The sequence below is a fragment of the Malurus melanocephalus genome, unplaced genomic scaffold (genome assembly GCF_030028575.1).
Source record: "Malurus melanocephalus ecotype Western Australia unplaced genomic scaffold, MMel_1.1 scaffold_24, whole genome shotgun sequence".
Lineage (NCBI taxonomy): Eukaryota > Metazoa > Chordata > Aves > Passeriformes > Maluridae > Malurus > Malurus melanocephalus.
Window position 1 is genome coordinate 677,570 of NW_026623256.1, and position 18,537 is coordinate 696,106.

Genomic DNA, 18,537 nt, shown 5'->3' on the forward strand with positions numbered 1-18,537 from the left:
CACAGCACTTGCGGCAGTTCAATGCACTGGAGAAATCAAAGTTGTATATTTGCTCTTTTACAAAGGAAAAAGTCTGCAGTGCAGTACCTATTAGGCATTTGTATTCTCTGACTAATATGACCCTAAGAGGATGTACAGGGTCCAATAGCATACACACTTTTCTAATTATTTAAAGAATAGCTCATATTTGTAAGTCAGAAATTCYTAGCTGAACAGTTGTATAGCAGGATACCCTTACAAAGGTGTTGAACCACACATGTATGCAATTATATTATAGTTGAAATTTTAAATTAGGGTATGTAAATATAAACTGACAGAACAATTAACAGAAAAAGAAAGCAACAAATAGCAAAGTCTTTTTCTTTGCCAAATGCCATTTATAACAAAACTAATGGAAGCACTTAAAGAGGGAATGAATAGCATGTACATGGTTCACTGGGCTTTGAAAATTGAACCCTAACTCCCATCCTCCCTAAAATTACTCTCTGAGCTTGTACTGTCACAGGACTGCTTTTGCAATTCCCCTGGCAGCGCACAGCAAAGCCAAAATGGCACSAGACATCAGTCCTGCCTCATACCCCCTGAATCTGCTGGCTTTAAACATTGCAGGCAGAGCCATGGCTTGGTAATCACAGAAAACTCTTCCTATTCATAGGAAGAGTCCCCTGTCTTTTTCACTGGAGAGATCACAATATCTACAAACAAGAGGRTCTCCATATTAAGCTTTGAAACACTTCATAGAAGGTGCAGCAGAATTACCATCAAGCCATAGTTTAGAGCTGTAACAGCCTAGGACCTGCAGCATCACAGACCTCATGAGAAATTGATGGTTTTGTGAGCTTGTGAAATGACCTGCTGAGAGGCTGGAGTGTTTTCACCTGTTTTGATTGCTCATAAGGAATACGTGCTGTAGGTGCAGCACATGTCACAGCCTCCAGATGCTTACAGGAAGGCTTTGGAGAAGTGGAATAGAATTATTGTGCAGTTTCACTGAACACTAAAAACAGTGAGCAACACCGAGCAGGTGAGAGACCACCCTTATTTTCCTTGGCAGGGGAGTTGGACTAGACGATCTCCAGTAGTCCCTTCCAACCGTAACAATTCCGTGAATCTTTGACAAAATTAGAAAACACCCTTGGAAAGCCTCGGCTTACTTTGTTGAGCTAAAGCCAGCAGAGTTTTGATAAGGTTTACGGTTCCTGGCACATTTCAGCAGCTGCGGGCTGGCAAGCGACAGGACAGGGTGAGGGGCAGCAGCCCCACAACGAGCCGGGGATACCCGGGGCACCCCAGCCCCAAATCGGATTCTAGGAAGGCAGAAAGCGCTTAGGGGGCTGCAGGGCCAAGAAACCTGCGAGCAAGAACGAGATCCAKGAGGATTCKGCTCGCCTCTCCCMAAACCWCCCCTGCCTACGCACAGAAYCGCAGAACCAYYTAGGYTGGARAAGACTCCCAAGATCACCCAGTGCAGCCCATGAGGACAGCCCCCTTGTGAACCAGACCCTGTCACCGAGTGCCACTCCAGTGTGTCCCTGAGCACCTTTAGGGACAGTGACAGGGACAGTGACAGTGACCCCGCCGGCTCCCCCTSCCCGGCCCCACTCCTCCGCAGCGCCCGCGCCCGCCCGGACCCTCCACGCGCGCCGCACGCGGAAACGGGCGGGCGGACCCCAAATACCTGCGCCCCTGCTGGTGACGGACAGGCCGCGCAGCCAATGAGCGCCGAGAGCGCCGCSGCGGGCACCAATAGCAGCGCGGGGGCGGGGCGCGTCGGGCGCGCGCCGGGAGCCGCGGTAACGCGCGGGCCGCGTGTGAGGAGCGCGGGGCGGGCGGGCCGGAGCTGCCCCTGCCCAAACCGGGAACCGCCATGAAGATCGAGGAGGTGAAGAGCACCTCCAAAACACAGCGCATCGCCGCCCACAGCCATGTCAAGGGGCTGGGGCTGGACGAGAGCGGCGCCGCCAAGCCGGCGGGGGCYGGGCTCGTGGGGCAGGAGAACGCGCGGGAGGTGAGCGCAGGGCCGGGCCGGGCCGGGCCGGGAGGGTCTGACAAGTCCCGGCAGGGAGTGGAAGCCCTCCCTGGGCTCCTCCGTGTCGCTGCTGCCGTGTGAGGTGCGGGCGGGGCTGYCCTTGCACCGCTCCTGCCTTGAGCAAGGGTGGTGATGGTTTCCCGCGTGTCTGGCGTAGAAATTGCGGTGTTACGGGCAACGGAACCGACCAAAAGTTCACAGGTGTGATGCAGTAGGGATTGAATTATCCGCTCCCGGGTAAAACCGTTACAGAATCACACAATGGTTGGGGTCAGAAGGGACCTTAAAGATCGTCTGGTTCCAACCCCCCTGCGCTGGACCAGGTTGCTCAGAGCCCCATCCACCCTGGCGGTGAAAGAGGATCTGTGGAGGATCTGCGGCTCAGGCAGCGAAGATTAATTTCCTGCTTTACTTTCAAACCTCTCTCTGTGCGTGGGACTGCGGGAGGGAACAGGAGTCGGAGATCACAGATTGAGTTTTGTTGTCCGTGACAGGTAAAAGTATTGTGGAAAGTACGTTTTTCTGACCTTGCCTTCCATTCTGTGTGCATGAAATCGAAATACTTAATTTCAGTAAAAGCTACTATTTCTAAATGCTTTCAGTAATGTTGGAACAAAGGACACTGAAGCAATTCTTGTGTTGACAGTATAAATACTTGTTTAACTTATAGGCATGTGGGGTTATAGTGGAGCTAATCAAAAGCAAAAAGATGGCTGGCAGAGCTGTGCTGTTGGCAGGACCTCCTGGAACTGGCAAGGTATTTTTTTTCTTATTTGTTAATGAAATAAAGTATGTCRAAATCTACTTTATTTTAGTTTGTTGTCAAAACCATTTTAGGGTAGTGGTTACATAATGTTTTCATCTACCAGATATTTTTTTCATCAATGTATTGATATAGTTTCCTGCTTTTATGTTTTGCTTTTGCCATGTCATCAGCATTGGCAGTACCCAGTGGTGTGTTCAGYATCTTTAATGTGAAACCACCTCTTGTAGGTTACTGAACATATAAGTTACATGGGCTCTGAAAAAGTTTTAATTTTTCATTAAAAGCCAGAATAGTTCTCCTTTGGTTTAATTTTACCCTCATGCTATTTGAGGCTTTTTGCATCTGTATCAGATGTCAAACTCAAATGCCCAGTATTGTGTYTTCAAGGTTTTTTGAAACCTTTTGGCCAAAGTCACCTGTATTGGAGGAGGGATATTATATGTGAGAAATACATCTCAGACAGAGTAGTTTTACCATTAATTGACATATAGAAAGTAGTATCATGAGGAAAGTTAACTTTGTGCAGAAAGAATCCTTTCTTAATTTTCTTTAAAATTAACGTGTGGGTTTTGTGTTTGTTTGTTTGTTTTTCTTTTGAAGACTGCTTTGGCTTTAGCTATTGCTCAGGAGCTGGGAAGCAAAGTTCCATTTTGTCCTATGGTTGGAAGTGAGGTCTATTCCACTGAGATCAAGAAAACAGAAGTTCTAATGGAAAACTTCCGACGTGCAATTGGTAAGTTTCAAGAAAACAGAAGAATTAAGTATTTGTGTGATACTTGTTTTGCTTTTTCYAGTCTTCTAAAAGGGAAAAACTTTACAGTGGTTCATGACATTCTCAGATTTTTCTTTGCTTATTTTCTTCARTGCTTATCCTAATTTAGTGAATTTCTTTCACACTTAGTGGAATCAGGTTTTCTGTTTKTAAACTGTAATTTAATTATTTTATTATGTGATATACTTCACCAGGTTCTTTTCTCATCCTCCACATTCACCTCTGTTTTGCCTGTAACTGAATAAAGCTGAAAGAAAAAGAATCTTTATTTTCTTAATGTTAGTAGAAATAGTTGTAGACAGAAAACTGCTCCTGTTTTTTTTTTCTTTTAGCTATTTCACCCTACTAAACAATCTTAATCAGAGKCTCCCAAAAACCAGCTTTAAGCTCACTGCTCCAGCAAGCTCAAAGAAAGTTCCATGCCAGCTAAATGAGCACTTCACATTTTCCTCAGTTCTACAATGCATTTACAAATTTGATGTAAATTGGTTTAATTTGCAGTACATCCTCAGTGACTATCTAAAATCTCTTATGAAATTGCTGCTGACAGCTGATAAATACAGATAGAAGTGGCCTTGGTTTGTGAGGATTAGCTAAAGAATCCAGTTGATTTTAGTTCTGAGTGTATGAACAGGTAATTTTCTTGTTTAGTACCATGCTTCTTAGACTCATCTGGCAGCAGCAGCGTGAAGAAGTCTCTCAGTTCTTCAGTGAAACAAAAGTATTCCATTGACTTTTATAAGAAAGCAACTTTCAGTAGTSTCTGGTCATCTGGTTACCATGAAACTGGCAGGGCCTGGGGGAGGGAAGCCAGAGACTCAGTAGTCTGCAAAATTTCCTTGATGTGATGAAGTTCCCTGTCAAGAGATTTGGAAACCTGAACCAACAGATGAAACTTATGCCATCCATGTTGTCATTTCTAGAGATAGCAGTATTTTAACTCTCTGAAGTTTAACAGCCAGCTACATTGTTAGTTCCCTGCATTCCCTGAATGTCAATGGAGACACTTCTAAACAAATATTAGTGTTAATGAAAGATGGAACTTCTTTTGCTCCTTTCTTTTGAATTCCATGTCACATTTTCATAACACAGCCTTTATTGAATATTTTTATGAGCATAAAATTTTTTTTCTGAAATACTTTAAAGGACTAGTAACAACCATTWCTTGTAACAAAACACTTTACAGCTGGGTTTTAATCTCAGGTAGGTTTTAGCTTCCCTGCTTGGTGAAGAAATATTTTACAAGGGTGCATTTGAAAAAAAATCATTCTGTGCAGTCGCAGCTGGGTTTGGGTGCAAAGGAAGCTTCTGCTCACATGTCCATCAGTACATAAAGTATTCATTTCGGTTTTACTGAGTTTTGTTTGTTTGTAYGTCTCCTTAGTAGCAGGTTGTATGTACATCGTCATTGCTCATATCATGCATTTTACTTCCAAGGGGTTTAGCCACTTCAATTTTTTTTTAATTATCAGAGATGTTAACATCAATTTTCTTTACTTAATGGTTGGAGTTTTTTCTTGGAAACTACAGAGTCCAACTGGTTTGGACCCATCACTTCATAGGAAAGCAGGAATTACTCTTGAGTTTGCAGAATTTTTGTTGAGAGTCTTCTGATAGGAGACTTGATGTAGTCCTATGGCCAGATGGTGTTTGGGATACAGTAGAGAGGTTATAATATGTMAGAAAATAAAAGGACAGAGTGGGAASTGAGGAGATCGAATTGTTGTACAYRTYAAAATAAACTTAACCTGGGAGAGATTAATCCAGTATAGAGCTCATTAGCAGCTGCTGAGGATGATGATAGAAGCTAATGTTAGCACTCARTTGCAGTAAAAAATAACTGCTGCTATAGCCACTTCAATAGCATAACTGTTGTTTGTGTTGCCCAGTTGTACCTGCCAGTGAGTCAAACAAGTACTCTTTAGCTCCATGGAGTGCTGTTGAACCAAAACATGAAATAGCTCACATTTGCTGTCTTGGATTCATGTCTGATTTGGAAGTARGAGATCTCTCTGTTTAGGAACTCTTTTGAGAATAAAGTTCGTAGTTGACACATACAGATTAATTTGAAATCAAAGGATAATCAGCAGCAAGTTCAAAGCATCAATTACCTTTGTTCAGATCATGATCATCTGTAAATATTTTCTACAGGCACATCTCTTAAGAGCACATTAGYCTGGATTAGAGGCAGGCTTCTGAAACAAATCCCTGTGTTTGCCCTTGCTGACTTGGCTTTGATTTGTGTTATGGAACAGACCGAGCACATGAGCTGGGTTCTTTTCAGATGAAATGGAACTGGAAGATTCGTCGCATGCTTCAGCAGCATACAAAACATACCCAAACACACACAGACTGCCAGGTTTTCAGAGCAGAATAGAGCTTGTGCTGAAAGTTTAAAAGCAAAACAAAAAGAACAAGCTAACCTGTTTTTTGGAAAGAGCAGTTTCAGTGTCCAGATTCCCAAATTGCTTCACGCTCCTTGCATACAAGCCAGTGTGATGCTGCTTTGTCTAGGTCAGAGGTTTGTTAATTTATGTCTAATGTTTTGGCATACCTGAAAAACATTTTAAAATTACTGAGATAACTTCATATACAATTTCTTACGTAGTCTCAAGTGAAAGCAAGCAAACATTTCTTACCAAGAATTTGCCATGTTACCCCCAGTTAAGCTGTTTCTCGTGTTTGAAATCCTGGGCTGACTTTGGGCCCAGTAGAGGGAGACAGACTCGTRTTTGTCAGTTCTTTATAGTGCCTATCAGCAGCTCAAAATTACTGGTGAAGTGTCTGATCTATTTCAAAGCAAAATGAAAAGTTATGGAACAAGGAAAGTTTTATAAAGTCACAGTACCCKCAGACTGGGCAGGATGACTTCCTTATATCTTGTTACAGCCCATTCATTATTTTTGGTATGGCRTGTGTGTCTCATAAAATACTTTGTAGAGTCTCTTCAGACGTGGATTCTTTGAACTTCTATGTAGTTAGAACATGTGTGTGATTGTAGTGGTGGCAGTAATGATAGTGGGTTTGCTTTGAAACAGTCTACCTGTAAATCTCTTCATTTAYTATTATTATTTATCAATTTAAAATAACCTAGTTAATTACAATAACAGTGGCTAGAACAGAAAATACCCAGATACTGATGATTGCTTGGCTGTATGAAAAATAGCAAAGTGAGGATGTAATTTTCAGCTATTTCAAAATAGTTTTAAATTTGCATTGTAGCTGTTTCTGCTAAATTTTATCTTGCTCACCTTTTGCTATTAACTTGAAAAATATTTGAAATTATACATTAGCTTTAGTAATTTTTCTGATGTAGCACAATGCCTGTTAATTTATGTTACATTTTTAACTCAGTTACTAAAATGTAGAATTTTTATGAAGTTAGTTTTTGTCTTATATTTTTTTGTTAACTTCGCAGGGCTTTTCTGATGGTCAGAAATCGTGTAAAACTCACTGTTATATTGATGTCAGTAGTTTCAGAAGATGATCTGTGTTTCTGGTTTTAGCATAGGGGAATATATCATGCAAATTCCCTCCTTGTGGGAGGGAAAAGAGAGAGAGGATCCTAACATTTGCTTCAAGGACAATATTAATAGAAGAAAGTAATTTCTAAAGGTTTAATAAAGTTCTTAGCAGGTCAGAACTGGGGCTGAGCTTTCATTCTAATGCACAGGATGAGTATTGTCACTTAATACTGAAGAAGAGAACAAGAATTCATCTTTCTGCCTTTAAAAGTAAAACATTACCATGAAATGTAACACAGCCTAACAATATATTACATTTTGTTGACAGTAAAGCAGCAGACTCCTAGGTGTGTACTGAAACTATTYTAAACAATTTCTTGCAGGGTTGAGGATTAAAGAGACCAAGGAGGTTTATGAAGGAGAAGTCACAGAACTAACTCCCTGTGAGACTGAGAATCCTATGGGAGGATATGGGAAAACCATCAGCCACGTAATTATAGGACTCAAAACTGCAAAGGGAACCAAACAGTTGAAGGTATGTGTGRTAGAATCTCAGAGATTTCCTTAAGTGTTTTGGGGTTTTAGCTTCTATTTTTAGCACTTCTTATTTCCATTTCAAGCTCTTGATACCCATCTCTGTCAAGTGGGGCTGCCAGGGGGCTGTTTTCTTTTGCTGGACAACTTTATCCTGACTGTTTATGTTTACTTTATGTAAAATATTTAGATATTGGTTTTATCTCCTACTAATTGAAACAGTAGCTAAACCCATCGTCACTTGGTTAACAGCTGCTGTTATTTCTGTGCTTGGCAGCACACACTTTATGTCCTCAAGGAGTTAAAGCTGAATTTTCATAGGAAGAGGTCCTGATGCAGTTTTGTAGATCATTAATACCACAAATAGTGGGCTGAGTTGGGAATCTGAACTTTGCTCTGTGTATCCTCTGTGATACCCTGTGACCCTGGCTATAAATTCATGGTAATGACATGGTAATAGACATATGAGAAAGGCCTTCTTTGGTTTTGTTTTCCTGATTGTCAACCATTTTTTTTGAGGATAGCTTTGGAAAATCTTGCCTGTTTCAATATGAATTGTTCTTTTTGTCACGTCCTTTCTTTCTACATGGGGTGTCATGCACTAGTGAATATTTGATAGAGAACTGGAAATTGAGCTGGTGTGTTGCCAGCTCAGGCCCACTTTCCTTTTGTTTTCTTGTCTCCATTCAATTTCCCTGTCAGACCAGGACAKAACTAAAAGCTGTCTCTGTTGCTAAGAATAATCTTTCATTTGTTCACTGTGAAAACAAGGAAATGAAGAGCAAAAGTGAATAAACATGTACCACGAGAAACAAAGGCATTTAATATATTCCACTTTTCCTCACACAGCTCACAGAGGATAAGGACTCAAGAAATCAAGGAACATAATTCACTGCTATAGCCAGAATTTTTATAAAAGTTTCCCTAGAAAGCTAGAGAGCTGCAGTTTCTTAGGTATAAATACATTGTCACATTACTCAGTTTTGTAACTGGTATCATTATGTTTCTGGCACTGTCAGTTCCTTTTGGATAGCAGATTTTTTTTGTAAGGCAGTTCTGTGCCTCTTTCAGATTTATTCTCTATCCCTACTCCAAGTGTTACAGCTTTATAAAATCTTAGAGGTATTGTCAGGGTAAGTTGCAGTTTAATTTTGTCTGGTGGGAGTGAGTTTCAAACTGAATTTCTTTACCTTGATTACCATAACAATATGGAACTGTTTTGACCAACTGTGCTGTTTGCTTGTCTCCAGCTGGACCCGAGCATTTTTGAAAGCTTACAGAAGGAGCGAGTGGAAACTGGTGACGTTATTTATATTGAAGCAAACAGTGGAGCTGTCAAGGTAAAAGAAAAGTTCTGTACTTTTCTGCAGGTGTATGTTTCTTGCAGACCTTTCCCTGCCTTTGTCAGAAGGCTCTTTGATTTATTAACCTTAACTGACATGAAGTGGTTACATGGAAATTTTAAAAAGAGCTCAGTGCTTTGCTTATCTGGAGAGAAAAGTCTCTTCTGCACCCAACAAACGTGGTGATCTGGTTCACAATTAAGGTCATCTGGCAAGGAAGCTATCACTGATGCTGTCTGGATGAGTTTTCTGTTCTGTAAGACCAAGGCATCTCTAAGGGAAGAGGGGAAAAAAACCAAGCAACTTTAGTCATTTTCAGGCTGACATGTGCAGCGTATTTAATCTTTCTTTTATCGCTCTGGTATTTTCTCCACAAGATATATACATGTAGAARGGAATACTGCATTAGTTAGCATTCTTTTCATATCTGATTTAGAAAGTAGTGTATAGTGATACTTGCTGTTTAATGGATGAGCATAATATTTTCTATCATATAATAAATCACCCACCTACAAAGGAGTCTTGAACAGTTCTCCCAATCTCTGGTTAATCTGCTGGTGTCCTTTAGCAAGAATTGCATACGGTTAAAAGAAGGGGAGAGAGGAATGGAATATTCTCACCATTGAAAATAGCAGGTGTTTTTCAACAGTTTTTGAGCTTTGATCAGTAGATAGGGTATGCCTGTTGCTAAGCAGGGAGTGGGATGTCTGGATTGTCAGCTGAAGCTTGTCAGAACTGGAATTGTGAACTAACCCCTTTATCGAGTTCAYGTCACTCAAGGTTTTGGCCCTGATATTAATTCTATACCTGGGTTTCTCTTTGCTGTTCCTCAGAGGCAAGGCAGGTGTGATATCTAYGCTACAGAATTTGACCTTGAAGCTGAAGAGTATGTTCCCCTGCCAAAAGGTGATGTGCACAAGAAAAAGGAAATTATTCAGGATGTCACCCTGCATGACTTGGATGTGGCCAATGCTCGACCTCAGGTATCTTGACTTCACAGACCAAGTCTTTACAGAAAAATTGTTTTATATAGATGTCATGTTACCAGAAAATTGAGATATAGGAAGCTAAACTATCCTAACTCATCCTCAAAGATTTCACTGTAGGAAATGCAGTAGGTGTAACACCTTGAAGGGCAGTGTAGCACTCCTCAGGCTCCTGCCATACAGGTTCAAGAGGCAGTCGCTCCCCTGGGATTTATGCACCTGCTCATGGAATATTGGTCAGCATAACACTCCTAGCACTATGGAGAACAGGCTTGGAGTTGTAGAAGAGCTCCACACAGATATTTGGGATCCACCACCTTCACAGTTAATGAGTAATCTAGACCTTGCTCTCTTCCCCTCCACCACTGTGCCCTATCACTTGCAGAAAAGGGGCTATGTGGGCTATTTTCCTTTGACCAGGAAAAGATTATTGCTTTCTCTCCAGAAGGAAAGCTACTGCAGATGTGAGGAAGCAGCGGCCAGACCTACATCATTCATTTACTGGAAGTTCTGAATGCAGATTAATATATTCTGCTCCGTGTTTATGGTTTTGTGACCATGAAATGGAAACTACAAGGACTGTGATAAAAGGCCACTGAGTATTTTTGACTGCTTTGGATTCTGTTGATGTCCTTGCTTTCTTTAGAAATGTTTCATAGCCACTTGTTAAGCTTCTTGGTGAATTTCAGTGGTGCTCTGCATGTATTGTAGCAAAAAAAAAAAAAAGAAAACAGAATTACTTCTTGGTATGTCTTAACATAAATCCACTCTTGAGGGAATTCTATCTGTGTCAAAACCAGAAGTCACTAATAAGTTTAAAGGCTGGAATTCCTACAGTAACACAACTTTTTACCTTACTCAATTTCCTTGTTTCCAAAAAAAAATACTATCTGATAAAAATTGTGGTATTCAAAAGTTAAAAAATTTAGAATAATTCTGTGTTGACAAGTTGAACACCTACTGTGCAGGCAAACAATCCAAGTCTCTGTTTTTCCCTGACAATTTCATCCATTAAGAGTTCCTCTGTGACAGTTTTTTTTAAGAGAGGATATCTCATTTTGATTTGTCATGCTCTTCAAATGAGCAAGGCTGAACAAAAGATTAGAAGGTAGCTAGGTGATTATGTTTAGAATATTGCTGTGGTGAAGTGGCCTAAACTTGGGCAGATTTTCAAAGACTGCTGATACAAAGCATCAAGTTAACTGTAAGAAACAACTTCTTTAATTCATTCCTGATCTGTAAAATTCCCCAGGTATGTGCTTAATACATGACCTCAAAGCTGATGTGTAACTTTCTTTTCCTAGGGAGGGCAAGACATCCTTTCAATGATGGGACAGTTGATGAAGCCTAAGAAAACTGAAATCACTGGTATGAAKCCTGCCTGGTATTTTGTGACAAATATAATCTGTTTTCCAGTTAGAAAAGGATTAAAAATAGAGTTACTATATCTAAATTAATGTCTACATAATACATATTCATAAATGTTCARATTTCAAAAAGCAGTGATGCAGTTGCTAGAATTGCAGTGCTGGAGACAGTACAGCAAGTTACTGGTTCATGCATAAAGTGGCAAAGTGTACACATTGCTCTGCACCCATTTTTGTGGGCAGAGGTCAGAATGCCAATGCCATCCCCCTTCATCTACAACATTCCTGCCACAGTGTGAGGTTTGAGCCAACCTGAACAGCAGTAATGCACAAATTGTAAAAAATGTTTACTTAGCATAACAACCAACGGTTCCTCTTTGTTCTCAGACAAACTTCGAGGAGAGATAAATAAGGTGGTGAACAAATACATCGATCAAGGCATTGCAGAGCTAGTGCCAGGTGTGCTGTTTGTGGATGAGGTTCACATGCTGGATATTGAGTGTTTCACATACCTGCACCGAGCACTGGAATCTTCSATTTCCCCCATTGTCATCTTTGCTTCCAACCGAGGAAACTGCATTATCAGGTACAATGTTTAGACTTGAATTTTCCAGTTTGCATTGGTTCATAAACCTTGGAATTGGTTCTATCAGTAGAGCTAACATCTCTGAAGGCTTTTGTCTCTGACACTGACACCTGTGATAACTGTCTGCATGAGTTGCAAGCTGCGTCGRTGTTCGTAAGCTTCGTGGTGGGGCAAGCTTTTAATGCCAGGCTGACTGGAATTCCTCCCTTCCACTAACACATCTCTCCTGCTCTGACAGCTATTGAATTGTTTCACTTCCTGGGTGATCCTGAGGGTGATGTGTAACAGTTACCATTCTCATTGTATATCTCAATGCATCTGTTGCCTGCATGCTGGAAACATCAAAAGCACCCAAACTACAAGCCTCTAATGTCACCGTTTCCTGCTTCTTCTGGATTATTTTGTTGTTTGCTATCCTAATTCCATCAAACTTCAGCTTCTTGTTTTTACTGTTRAAGCATGTCATAGTTCAGCCTCTCTCTTTTCCTGTTGCATTSGTCTAGCTTTTTGTGATTCTTCACTGTTGCCTACGGACTTACTTTTCATCTCCATTTCATGTATCCACTTTGGCATTTTGCACCCACTCAATGCATTCTTTGCATGTTCAGTAAAAGTGCTCTCCTCTTTCAGAGCACTTCTGTAAGTTCTGCTACTAGAACTTGTGGTCTAGGTCTAATTATGTCTAAACAAGCTGTCATTAGCAATGATTGCTGCTCTTTGAATTGATTTAATCAGCTGTATAACCAGCTTTTCTTTTCCTCATCTGGTATTAATCCTTCTCTGTTTGCTTTGCTTAGAAGTGAAAGTGATAAGCCCTTCAAAAATGTTTAAAGGTGGACATTTCAGCACTCTCTTTGCAAAAGTAAAGCACTCTCTTTCCACTCTCTTTGTAAACGTAAAGGAAGTAGAGATCTGTCAGTGTGGATTCACTGTAGATCTTGTTATGAAAAAGCTGTGATTCAAGAAAGTAAGTTTACCATGTAGTAGTGGCATCTAATATTGGAGGGACATGACCAGAGCTGCTGTGCCTAAGTACTAGTGCCGAATTTAGAAATGTAGTTCTTCATCAGCACTTCACTGTTTTACTGCAATCTCTRTAATTCTCATAAATTAAATCTGGGTATCTTTCTCTTGGGAAACCAAGAGTACACACCTGCAGGCTTTGCTGTTGGGTGTTTTATGTCAAACAAAATGGTGGCAGATCTAGATCTTGCTCTATCCTTTATACAGAGACCTCCACTTCTCAGTTTGCTGGATTGCAAGCATGGAATTTAAACCCCTGAAGTGTTCACTAGAGGGACTGTGGAAATAAAGGAACAGAGCAATGGCTTGCTGAGCAAGAGGGGATGTTTTCCAAATGAATGATAGGTTTATATAATTACTGCTGATACTGCTATACAATTAAGTAAGAATGATTTGTTCCATGCTGGAAGATATCTTGGAACATTAGATAAGACTGTATTATGAGATACAGTGCAGGAAAGCATGAAGGAAAGCACCTTTGACTATTTTTGAGTGGCGTGTTGAAGAGCTCCAGCTCTTGTTTATTTGTTTCATTAGGGCTGTCTGTAAGAATCAGTCCACAAATGTTTCCTGTCTCTGACTGGGATATGTGTGGACACATGACAGTTGTCAACCAGAGTCACTTTTTACTGATATTCACCAAACCAGTGTACTGAGCTCAGAATAGTGTCTGACCTCTTTCTGTTTGGTTTCTCCTCTAGAGGCACCGAGGACATTGTGTCTCCTCATGGAATACCACTGGACCTGCTGGATCGAGTAATGATTATCCGAACCATGCTCTACACACCCCAAGAAATGAAGCAGGTATGCACAGYATTTTAAAGAACTTGTGTAGAGTCCCCAAAGTAGTGCACAGCTTCTGCCTGTTCTGTTACTGTAGAGCTGTTTGATCTGTGATCACCAGGGCCTGTGCCAGAAAGCTTCCTGCTTGTTAGAAACCTGTTTCTCTGAGATACCAGTGCAGTGAGCTGGTTAAAACTGCACAAACTTTTCTGACTCCCAGCCACTGAGGAGTTTTTAAGCAAATCTGGAGCTGAAAATGTCACCTCACTTGCACAAAGGCATGAATCGTTAGCTGAAGCAATCTCTTCCATAGTTTGCAGGTTTCAGCAGGTAGTGCTTTTTCAGTTGGTGTAAGATATGTCACATCATGGGATATTTAGTCCCAGACAATCTCTTCCATAGTTTGCCGGTTTCAGCAGGTAGTGCTTTTTCAGTTGGTGTAAGATGTGTCACATCATGGGATCTTTAGTCCCAGACCTTGGGCTTTTCCCTCACATGAGATTGGGAGGGATTGAAGAATGCAACTTCATGAACTTCATTTTTGCCTTTGTGCTCTGTACCATAGCTTCAACCTGCTGGGGCTGTCTCCTGAAACTGGGAGAATTTTCATGCTCCTARTCAAGTCTGGAAATGTAAGCACAGCAAGCCTCGCAGAGATATCCTTCCAAATGCCTGGAAGTTTTCCTGTGGGGCCATCACAATGTATTGTGTATCGATTATAATGCTGGGTGCCATTATGATGCATTGTGTCAAAGATCCCYCCTCATTAGCGTCTCAATGCAGGGAAGTGACACAATGCAGAAGACATTAGGGTTTACCATGTCAATTCTTTGTATTATTTAAGAGATAGTGTCAATGGAGGAGAGCGTTGTCACCAGATAATGGTCTCCTGCTGCTGGATAAGTGCCAAGGTGAAGCMGAGACATTTATCGAACATAAACATAGAGGCAAAGCTTCATTTCACTTGGTTTGAGGAGCTTTTCACTGATGCTGTTCTGAGCTGTTCTCAGCATGATTTTTTTCAACCTAAAGGACACATCAAAGCATTGTGGTGCAGATTGCACTAGAAGCAGMCCAGTGATTTAATAATACAATTAGGCTTAGTCTCTGTACAAAACAAATTTTGATATGTGGCTTTTACTCAGTCTGGGGATATTAAAGACTGTCTGGACTTCCATATAGTATAAGAGAATTCTGTGTAGTTGGTGTTATACTACCGTGCAGATAATACACCTTCTGAACTGATTTTCAAAAGAGCTGGGGAAGTGCTGTGATTTCCRCCCTCCCCAGAGCTGAAGGAAAGGAAGTGTCCCCAGTTGTGTCCACCACTTTGCAGTGCTAAAAATAGAGTCCAGATATTGTGTTCCACAAATCACGTTCCCATAATCAGATCCCATAGTCTCATCTTTCCTTAAGGCTTTTGAATGACAGCTTCTCACGAGAGAAGAGTAGGAGCTATAAGACTTTGGTGTCTAACTAAGTACGGTTGGAAGGGTGTAAAATAAAGCATCCATATGTTTAGTTCTCTGTTTTTGCTCCCAGTTTTTCGTGTTAGAAAAAAATTTTGCTGATGATGTTTCTGTGTGAGACTCTTTCCCTTGATCTTTCACAACTGATTCCTTTATCAGCCCAGAATTTGTTCATGTATCTGCTTAAAGCTTGTACATAACCAGTTCAAAATACTTTTTTTCATGTGTTGATAAAGTAGAAATCCCATAGTGTAGTGCTGCTCTGAGACAAGACACAGAGTGCAACCAGAATAGGGAAAAAWTCACTTTTATTCATATTCTAGTCAGGTATTGTTGTAATCAAACTTTTTTGCATATATGGCCTCTGTTATATATTTGAGGTTATAACTGAGGTGTTTTGTTCCTAATGTATTTTACCTGATAAACACTTGTTTTCCTATTCCATAGTAAATGGWTATGTAAGCAAGCTGGTGGGTTAATGGCTTGGGGTCCAGTCCTTCATAAGGTTCTACTATGTTGTTAGATAARAAGTTATTTTAAAAAACATTGTTGAAGATGTGGCATTCAATACTTTTGTTTGTGGTAGAGGAAGAACAAAGTAGCAGTGTTCGGATGAAGGGAAGGGGGAGGTCTGGGTGATCTACAAGTAAAAAAATCTTCAACCTGAAATTGCAATTTGCAGCAGCATTGCCAATATTCAGAGTGCATATCTTAGCACCAACTTTGTGCTATTTCAAGCCCCTCTCTTTCTCTGCTCCCTACTCTGGCTCCCCGAGCGCATTTTTATGGCTTTAATTTAAACGAGTGCTTCTTGATATCTTGTTTACAAAGCTGCCAAAGTGAAAAATACCTGTATTATATGAGGCTTGCAGTTCCAGAGTTATCTCAGCACTACAACACAACATCATTATCCAGTCTGCCCCTTATCACTCAGCTGGTAATACAGACTACCGAGAGACTTGTGCCACTTTTGTTACAGCTTTATATGCTCAGGCTTATTGGTGATATCTTCCTCTCCAACTTTGTAAAGATCTTCAAACTGGTACAAGGCTGAGACTGTTCTTGAAAGATTAGATTCTTCTTAGTGATTTTTTTTTCTTCTTGCAGGAATAGGTGAATCGTAGAAAGTAACTTTTTGATTTATTTTACTACCTTCTTGTCAATTGAATAAAAAGTGGTGTGAGCTGTTAAGGAAAGGGTGTTGCTTTCTGTAGGGGTTTTTGGAGGGCTCTACTGTACAGCAGCAGTGATAGACTGCAGAATTCAGTAACTGGTGTGTGTGCAGGACTTCAGTTGCCACTGAGTCCATTTTCTTGTATAAGTTCTCATATTCTGCTCCATATTAGTAGGTAGGYTTTGCTAACCATGCAGAGTTACCATGAAGGGCTAGCAGGTGGTACTTTACCTTCCTTTTGTGATAATGTTTTTTTCAACATTATATTTGCCTGTTCAAAGACTTAGAATTGTACATATTCTGGTTTAGTGGTAAGTTACACCAGGGTAACTGTCCACGCTATCTTGTTTTATAGCATGTCTCATCTCTAAGCTAACTGCTTACAGATACTAAGTAATTTAGCATGTTAATTGTTTGGGTTGGTACCTGACTTATTGCTCCCAACAGATCACAAAACTTCGTGCTCAGACAGAAGGAATTAATATCAGCGAAGAAGCTCTGAACCATTTGGGGGAAATTGGTACCAAGACAACCTTAAGGTAAGTTGGGCACTTATCTCTTAAGCGTGACTGGGTGTAAAAGCAATCACTCTAGGATAACTCACTGTTGAAATCGAGACAAACCTCTCCATTGTGATGACACGGTCTGTTAACAGCAGTGCTAACAATAAAAAAGAGTGATAATGCTCCTCTTTCCTCCTTTAAGGAGTGTATGTGCTGCAGGGCTTGCTGACTTTTTCATACTGCTGGTGGAGCTGTGTGTTTCCTAGCAAATGTCCCACCCCTCCATATCTTCAGTTCCCTGGGATGCACTGRATTGTAATTACTCATCTGCCTCTGTTTGATCACAGGTATGCTGTGCAGTTGCTGACCCCAGCTAACCTACTTGCCAAGATTAATGGGAAAGACAGCATTGAGAAAGAGCATATTGAAGAAATAAATGAACTTTTCTATGATGCTAAATCCTCTGCAAAAATCTTGGCTGATCAACAGGAGAAGTACATGAAATGAAAAGCTTATCATGTTAGATGCTTTGAAGTAGCTTTAACCCTTAGCCAGGTCTGGCTTAGTTATTGAATGAGAAATGTTAATGGTTTGTCTCTTTTGGGACTGAAAAATATTTAAATCTTGGACTGCTTTGTCAGGCCAGAATTAACTGTTGAGTGTTCYCATTTCATTATGAACAATAAGATGSTCCATGGTGTGTGTGTAACATCTTAGTCTCCCTTTTATCAGTATAYATGAACTGAATTGCTCTTGAACCATCGGTTTTGTCTTTAGATTTCGTTACAGAAGAGCTCTAACTGAAGTTGATGCTTAAGAACAGTCTATTTTCTTTATGAATCCTGTTTTAAAATAGTTTCCTTTTACAGATGAGACCTTTTTGGTTTTGAATCGAAGTTTGTCTGAAGTGCTTTATAATAAAAAAAATGTCAAGAATGTTGGAAGTGTACGTGTGTTCACTCTGGGTGTTGACCGGTCTARGAAGCTGTCAATATAAGTTGGAATTATCAAAGCCAAGTATGAGTAAAATGGATCTGCAACGTAAAAATAGATTGCAGCAAAGGGAAAAATAAAGGGGGATCTTTTAAAAGTGTTTACTTCTTTGTAAGGTTTTGCTTTTATTAAGAATTCTTTGGAGAATGCAGAAATACATAATTGCAGTTATCTTGGCCTATTTAAAACCGTTCCTCCAAAGTAACTTAAATTTTTCTTGGTCTTTCCTAAAGCAGATTAAGTCAAAATTGCCTTCCATCATGATTAATTGTATTTTCCATTATCCCCATTTCTTTATCACTCAGAATCAGGAAAAATTGTCAAACTAAAACTGAAATCCCACTCTACACAGACCTTGTAGGAACTTCAGCTTAGTCTCATGCCCACAGTATGCTTCCTTGTTTTGTAAAGCATGGATACCTGATTGCTTCACAGCACTCTGAGGATAAATGATTAAAGATTTAGATTCTTGTAACACTGAAATAACACATCTCCGTAACTGTATAAATAGATGTATTGGGAAAAAATGTAGAAGCCTTATCAAGTCATTAACCTCGCATTCCTTATTAGAACCTTTTGGGATTTAAAACTCTGTATGTACATTACTTAAATAAACATTTCTTGGGGTAGACTTCCAGAAACTTCCCACAGGAACCATTTTGTGGCCCCCTCCCACTGCAAAAAATCTGAGCCAGGCAAGACCACCTGGGGAAGGTGGGAAGGGAAAAAATAAATTTATCACAGG

At 40.4% G+C, this 18,537-nt stretch overlaps 1 protein-coding gene across 1 annotated transcript; it reads left to right on the top strand.

Moving 5' to 3' along the window:
* The first annotated feature begins 1,781 nt into the window (after positions 1 to 1,781).
* Positions 1,782 to 17,757, top strand: RUVBL1 (RuvB like AAA ATPase 1). The gene is made up of 11 exons (XM_057390244.1): positions 1,782 to 2,008; positions 2,700 to 2,786; positions 3,396 to 3,528; positions 7,415 to 7,566; positions 8,816 to 8,905; positions 9,742 to 9,891; positions 11,199 to 11,262; positions 11,649 to 11,847; positions 13,572 to 13,674; positions 16,744 to 16,835; positions 17,147 to 17,757. The coding sequence occupies exons 1-11, from the start codon at positions 1,868 to 1,870 to the stop codon at positions 17,304 to 17,306; spliced, it is 1,371 nt and encodes a 456-aa protein (XP_057246227.1). The 5' UTR covers positions 1,782 to 1,867; the 3' UTR covers positions 17,307 to 17,757.
* The last annotated feature ends 780 nt before the right edge of the window (positions 17,758 to 18,537 follow it).